This window comes from Nematolebias whitei, chromosome 9 (genome assembly GCF_014905685.2).
Source record: "Nematolebias whitei isolate Nwh7 chromosome 9, NemWhi1, whole genome shotgun sequence".
NCBI lineage: Eukaryota > Metazoa > Chordata > Actinopteri > Cyprinodontiformes > Rivulidae > Nematolebias > Nematolebias whitei.
In genome coordinates this window covers 31,696,481-31,703,183 of record NC_056506.1, presented here as the reverse complement: position 1 = coordinate 31,703,183, position 6,703 = coordinate 31,696,481, and the positions used below count along the sequence as shown (strand labels likewise).

The window sequence follows — 6,703 nt, the reverse complement described above, 5'->3', positions numbered from 1 at the left end:
CACGGGCCCTGCTGGACGCACACACGGGCCCTGCTGGACGCACACACTGGTCTTAATGTAACGACTCCTCCGACAGCCGGTCTCTTGTCTCGCTGCTCAGATCTGAGAACAGCGACGTCTTTATGGAGGACGGACATTTTTTGTGTCGCAGTCTGTGTTTCTGTCTTATCTGACAAAAGATCAGCCGAACACACCGTGATGACCTCTGCTCTCGTCTTTGATCCTCTGCTCCTCTGGCCTCGTCTGACATTCCTCCGCTCGAGAGTTTTCACACCTCTGCAGCAGACGGAGAAACAAGGTGTTTCTCTGAGACATGTTTTTTTTTGTTTTTTTTCCCCTGAGTCAACTCTGTTTCTGAAAAATGCTCAACTGACGGGTTTAAAAACGACCCTAACGGCCTCGTGATTGCGGTCGCTCTCATCTTTCTGCTAACTGAACGTCAGTGCAGCTTTTCTTCCAAGAAATCCAGAGGAAAAGACGATCGTCATCCCAACTGAAAAACAAAAATAAACCCTTCATGCAGAAGCCCACCCATTTAGACACGAAGTGATTTACTCATCAACTACCACATTCCAGCACAGCCACAATCCAAACATGTTTACGTTCACCACTCCCCTTCAGTAACGGCCTTCATCTTTTCTCTGCTTGGGATTTATTTTCTTTATGTACGGCGCTCTCATGCTGGATTTGATAACATATAAAAAACGTCCACGCATCAGATGTGCGCCCAGGTACAACTCTGATGGCGGTGTTCAGATGCAGCGGTGTTGACTCGGAGCTGTGCGCAGCTTCCTGTCCTTCAGCTGGATTCAGGGCTGGAGGCTGCAGCCAGCTCCTCCATCAATGAGGCCTTCAGCTGAGGACACAAAGGGCAGCTTGTGCGTCCCCCGCGGGGCCGGCAGGCTGCAACCAGAAACAACCGGCCGGGCCCAAAAGTAGCCACGGGCTCGGCTGTGGACGTCAAATAAACTTTATTAAATGGTCCCTGTGTGTGAAAGGCTGCGCCGTCTGAACACCCTGCTTTAATCAAATAACAACACGGTGTTTTCCGTGTTTGTTTCCACCCGGACGGGTTTACTCAAGCCTGTAATTCCTCAAAGATGGCCGACTCAGCTGGAAACAAACAACACTTCCAGAAAATCAACATCCCCAGAACATCAGCGCTGACGTTTGAACCCGACAATAAATGGTTTGAAAAGTATTTTCTACAGGCGGATCTTTTATTCAGATGCGTTTGTGTTTTGACGTTGTCATACTTTTTCATTGCTTTCAACTATTGTTATGAGTAAATAAAGCTGATTTTAGCCCCATCAAATGTTAACGGTGACTTTAGCTTTCTTATTGCTTTTGACTGCCCTTCACCATAAAATGTGTGTGTTTATGTCTGTTAGCAAAATATTCTCATGACCCACTACACAGATTTTATTGAAACTCTTACAAAGTGATCATTTCATGTACAGCAACACAACCCCAACTCCAACAAAGTTCAGATGTAAAATGTGAATTAACAAATAATTAAATGAGTTTAAACATCATGAACAAATAATGGAACACAGTAAACATATCAAATATTAAATGTTTAAACTAAGAATTTGTATCTTTTTTTGGGGGGGGGGAAATTAAGTCATCCCCACCATCCACCACGTCAGTAATAGGCATTAATGTACCCCCATGCCATCAGAGAGGCAGGCTTTTTTAACAGCTTGCTAATAACAGGCTGGATGGTCCCTGTTCTCTTTAGAACAAAGGAAATAACATATGATTTCCAAAATTAATAAAAGTTTTGATCTATGTGACCACAGAACAGTTTTTTACTCTGCCTCGGAACGTTTTAAACGAGCTCCAGTCCAGAGAAGACGACTCTGTTTCTGGATGATGCTCCTGTTTGGCCTCTTTCTTTTACAAGTCCGAGCTTTAAGCAGTTTTTGTGGATGTCGGGGTGAGCTGTGTTTACAGACAAGGATTTGTGGACGTGTCCCTGAGTCCATGCTGTGATGTCACAGAATCAGCTGTTTTTATGTGGTGCCCTCCTGAGAGCCTGAGGATGACAGATATCCAACACTGACTTTCAGCCTGGTCCTTTGTGCACAGACCTCCAGATTCTGGGATGTTTAAAATCTTCCTCAATTTTTTTTATTATTGAGAAACATTACCCTAAAACTGTTGCGCTATTTATAAACCGTTTCTCACAGACTGGAGAACCTCTGCCCATCTCTACTTCAGAGAGATTCAGCCTCTCTAAAATTATATATTTGTATATCCAGTCTTCTGACTGACCTGTATTGGAAAATGCTCCTCCACCTGTTTCTTACCCGTACTACCTTATCCTAACTTTTTTTGGAAACGGTTTACACACTGTCTCAAGTCTGCTGGAGTTTGGGTTGAACATTTGAAGCCAAGTTCAGTCAGCCGTGTCTTCTGAGTCCCCCCGTCGCCTTTTAACAGCTGGATCACTGCACATCCAGTTTCAGATGCTCAAAAGCACAGACGGCCATTTGTTGGCGCCCCTCAGTCAGGATTTCACACCGTCCAGACAGATACCAGAGCATGCAGACGAGTGGGTGTGAAGAGTCACCGTGCAGAGCGTTGAAACCACAAGCGACACACTTTAAAACACACCACTGGCACTGCAGCTCACTTACTGGAAATGACAACTTTGCATGGCTAAAATGATTTTTTTTTAAAGTGCACCTACAGTACAAATCATGGTATTCTTTTCTCCTGAAGGACGAGACGTCTTTTAAAAGATAATCAGTGATCTATTCATAATTTTTGTTGTTTAAACGTCTTATCAGAGCTGCTTTGGTCACTGTGGTCAAGAAAACTGCTCGACGACACCCCGCAACGAGGAGAACCAACGTTTCTATTCCAATCTTTGGGAAATGCGCCCTGACCCATAGCGCTGAACTTCAGGCCTGAGAGCCGCTCTGCAGATGTTCTCGAGCTAATCTGAGCGATATGGCAACGCAGATCATGAAGTAGAGAAAAGCTTTGATGTCCTTATCTGACATCTGGATTGTATTCTCTTTCTGAGAACTGGTCACTGTTAGACGATAGCACACAGCCCACATCAGCGAAGGATCAAAACACGTGTGAAACCTCAGCACTGCTAACCAGTCCCAGATTGAACCAGTCCCAGACTGAACCAGTTCGGCTCAGGTTGACTGAGAGGGAAGATTTTGTTGTTGCTGTTTCGTAGAACATCATGAAAGCAACTGAGTCACCGTGACTGTCGAAGAGCAGCTTTCACAGCTTCAACAACTTCACATCCAACTCACATTTTCAAAAAGAAGCAAAATTAGCAAAAAAACAAACAATTTTTTTTACTTCATATTAGCTGTGAAAAACACAGTTTTAGAGAAAAAAAAACTCTGAAAGGATTACAAACCTGTTCATACATCACACACTTTCTAAAACTTTGATTTAAAAATATATATATTATAATTACATTTATGAAACATTTTCTTTGTTAGCTGCAGGAGAAGCGTTAAACATGTGTCACCTGATGTAAAATAAAGCCAAATCAGGTCTACCTGTCTGCACAGAGACGACCAGGAGGCTGAAGAGCAGCAGCAGGACCAGTCTGCAGAGACCGCTGGGAACCATGGCGGGAACGGCGAGGGTCTCCGAAAATCCTCGAGCAGCGGCTTCTAACGAGAAGCTGACCCTGGGAAAAGAAGCGGGAGAAAGGTAAGGCGGCCGAGGGGCGAGAAAAGGGGTTGGATGAAGTGTGCACAGGACAGTGCACACTTTGTAAAAAAAAATGTAAAAAAGACCCACCCCATCACTCCTCTGGTCACATATCTGAGCGTGAGGGGTCACAAATCCACTCAGCTGGCTTGTTTACAGCTCCAAGTCAGTCTGCAAAGAAATACCTGCCTGCACAAAGGAGTACTGATGAATTCAAGTAGAAGTACACAGTCCTCTATGTTCAAAGATCAAACGGTTCAACTGAGATTCACGAGATCTACTGTAGGAGAAATTATTCAACTGAACACGTTGGTTTTTATTTTTAAAAAAGGGCCTTGTGGCATTTAACTGTACATTGTTGACTCATGGCACCAGGTATTTATACAAATATATATATTTTTACTCCTTTTATAACCCCTACTGTAAACAAAAAATATTTCATCAGCTCAGTGTTTTGTGAAGCATCAACCTGCATCCTGTAAAACTGAAACCAAATTCAAACAAAGAACAAATGTGAAGCAGCACGTTAGTTTATTTAGCAAGGAGCTAGTTGTATGCAGCACTACTGTCATCCATTTTTCTTCCGTTTGTTTTTCAGCTTCTTTCTCGTTCCACCACTTTTCAAGCTGTTTCAACAAATCATATCAACGTTCAGCTTTTTCAGGACAATCCTGCGATGACTTTTGGTATTGGTGCAACTTTAGCTTTTTGAAATATTGATCCTTTTCTGCCATTTTGTTTCTCATAGAAAATGAACTGAGCTCATTTTACATCCTTCAGATCTTTAGATGCGTTTATAACCTTTTACTGCTCCTTTCACATTTTGTTCTGGTTCAGCTTCTTTGTGCAAATTTAAACTTTTTCAGCTACTTTCAGCCTTTTTTCAGCCTAATTCAGCAAAAATGTTCTCTCTATACATCCTTCTGGTAATTTAAGCTTTTTAATGCATTTGTAGCTACTTCTCAGCTGTTTTATTTTTGGCTTATTTCAGCATTTTACAAATATCCACTTCAATTGTGCTCATTTCTGCTTAATTAGGCAAACACGTTCTTTCTGATTTCTTCTAATTTAAGTTGTTCTACCTTTTCAGCTACTTTTTTTTTTAGCTAATTTCAGCTGTTTTCTGATATATTCAAGATTTTTTGTGGTAATTTCTGCTACTTTCAGCCTAATTAACATCTTTATGCTGATTTCAGCTTGTTGCCCCTTTCAGCTTTTTTTCTGCTGGTTTTAGCTTTCTGCTCTTTCAGCTACTATTTTGCTCTTTTGATGCCAATTTAACTTTTTCAGCTCATACCACATTTTTCAAGCTCATTTCAGCTCTTTCCACGTTCTGTTATGTTTTTTTGCCTTTTCGGCTGCTTTTTAATTTTTGTTTTTGTCAATTTTAGCCCTTTTTTTTTTTTTTTTGCCGATTTCCAATTTTTTATGATAATTTCTGCTTATTTAAACCAAATTCAGCAAATATGTGTTCTTTCTGCTTTCTTTTGCTAATTTAGGCTTGTTCTTTAATTTCAGCTACATTACAGCATTTTTAAGCTAATTTCAGCAGTTTTTCAGCAAGGTCTTCTGTCTAGTTACATTTAATTAAATCAATGTTAGGCTGGTGTATCCGTCTAGGCTCGAGTAAATCTGGAGGCGTTTGTTTAGTTTGTGTCTGTTGGTAACGTTGCAGTGAAGAGTGAGTTTTTTACACTTCCAGTAAAAATTTCATTATAGCTGGAAAGTTTTGGTGAAGAACGCGGTGGTTTCTTAAATTTTCCACAAACAGAAGTGGCTCTGCTCCGAACTTGGTGCTTTTTGTTGTTGTTTTTGAGAATTACAAAACTTAAAGAGAAACCCACACCATGACATGTTTTCTACTTACACAGAAAAATAATTAAAAAATAGTGCTCTCGTGTCCGCATCGTTTTAAAACGACTGACATCTCTGAAAGTTCCTCACTGCTCCTTTTTATGGAGCTGAAACTGAAAATCAAACAGCCCAATAAGGAAATTGTTAAAATATTAGAAATTTAGCTCATAATCACATATATCTAACAAAAACCACATTCCTAAATAAATATTTGTACGCTTAATTTTAATGCGTTCATTTACTTTGTCATTTACTTAGTTGAGCCTTCATTGAGTTTTTTGTGTTTCTTTCAGTATAACTTCTAGTTCATTGATTATTTTAATACCTAGTACTTGTTTTAGCAGTTGTTTTCCCATAGTATATATTTATTTGTTCCCTTTTGGCACTTTTTTCTTTTGAAAGCTTCATGAGTGTGAAAAGTAAAAAAAAAAAAAAATCAATGTGATGTGTACTGGTTTTGTACAAATGTCACTTTTTTGGTAATGAATTACCAGTTTTTTTTGTTGTTACATCAAACACAAGCATGCCCGTAAACGAGTTTCAAAAAAAGAGAATCGGTGGTTTTTATTTCCTCTTCGGCGCTTTAAAAACAATTACGAGCTGGACGGAGACGAGCATCACAATGGGTTGCTGGCAGGGGGAGATTTACTTCTTAAAACGTCACTCAGCTGCGCGTTTGTAACTTTAGCTTTTAGTTTAATTTTCAGATATTAACTTTGAATTCTAGAGTAAATTAATGCCATGGCACAAACCGTGGTGTTAGCAAAATTTACTGCGTGAAGTTATTATTCCGTAACTAAGGATTGAATCGCTCTTAAATTAGTTCTTTAAAATATGATTTCATGAAGCGTGATGGGATCATTAAAATGAGCAGTTCAGTGTTTGTTTTGTGAAAAATACAGAGACAGATGTAAACAGCCCACACATCAGACTGTTTTATTTCATACTGCAATAAAAAAGTATGACTCCAGCAGATCATTTTCATATATTATAATACAGATGCAGAATTGAAAGTTTATTCTTTAAACAGCCTAGTATTTTACAAGAAATAGATAACTACTTGGAACTTTTGAACATGTCCTTAAAACAGGACATAAGTGGGCACGAATCCTTGGGCTCTAGCTTGCATTATCCACAAACAACCAGCTGGGGGGGGGGG

At 40.0% G+C, this 6,703-nt stretch overlaps 2 protein-coding genes across 2 annotated transcripts in view; both read right to left on the bottom strand.

Annotated features, from left to right (window-relative positions):
- The window catches only part of snorc (secondary ossification center associated regulator of chondrocyte maturation), a 5,816-nt gene extending 2,149 nt beyond the window's left edge, over positions 1-3,667 (bottom strand). The window contains exon 1 of the mRNA XM_037682255.1: positions 3,534-3,667. Within this exon, the coding sequence (XP_037538183.1) occupies positions 3,534-3,606 (73 nt within the window). The 5' untranslated portion in view covers positions 3,607-3,667. The remainder of the gene's footprint in view (positions 1-3,533) is intronic.
- LOC119414221 (chloride channel protein 2-like) overlaps positions 1-6,703 on the bottom strand; it is a 553,451-nt gene that overhangs the window by 148,792 nt on the left and 397,956 nt on the right. The gene's annotated exons all lie outside the window — the stretch shown is intronic.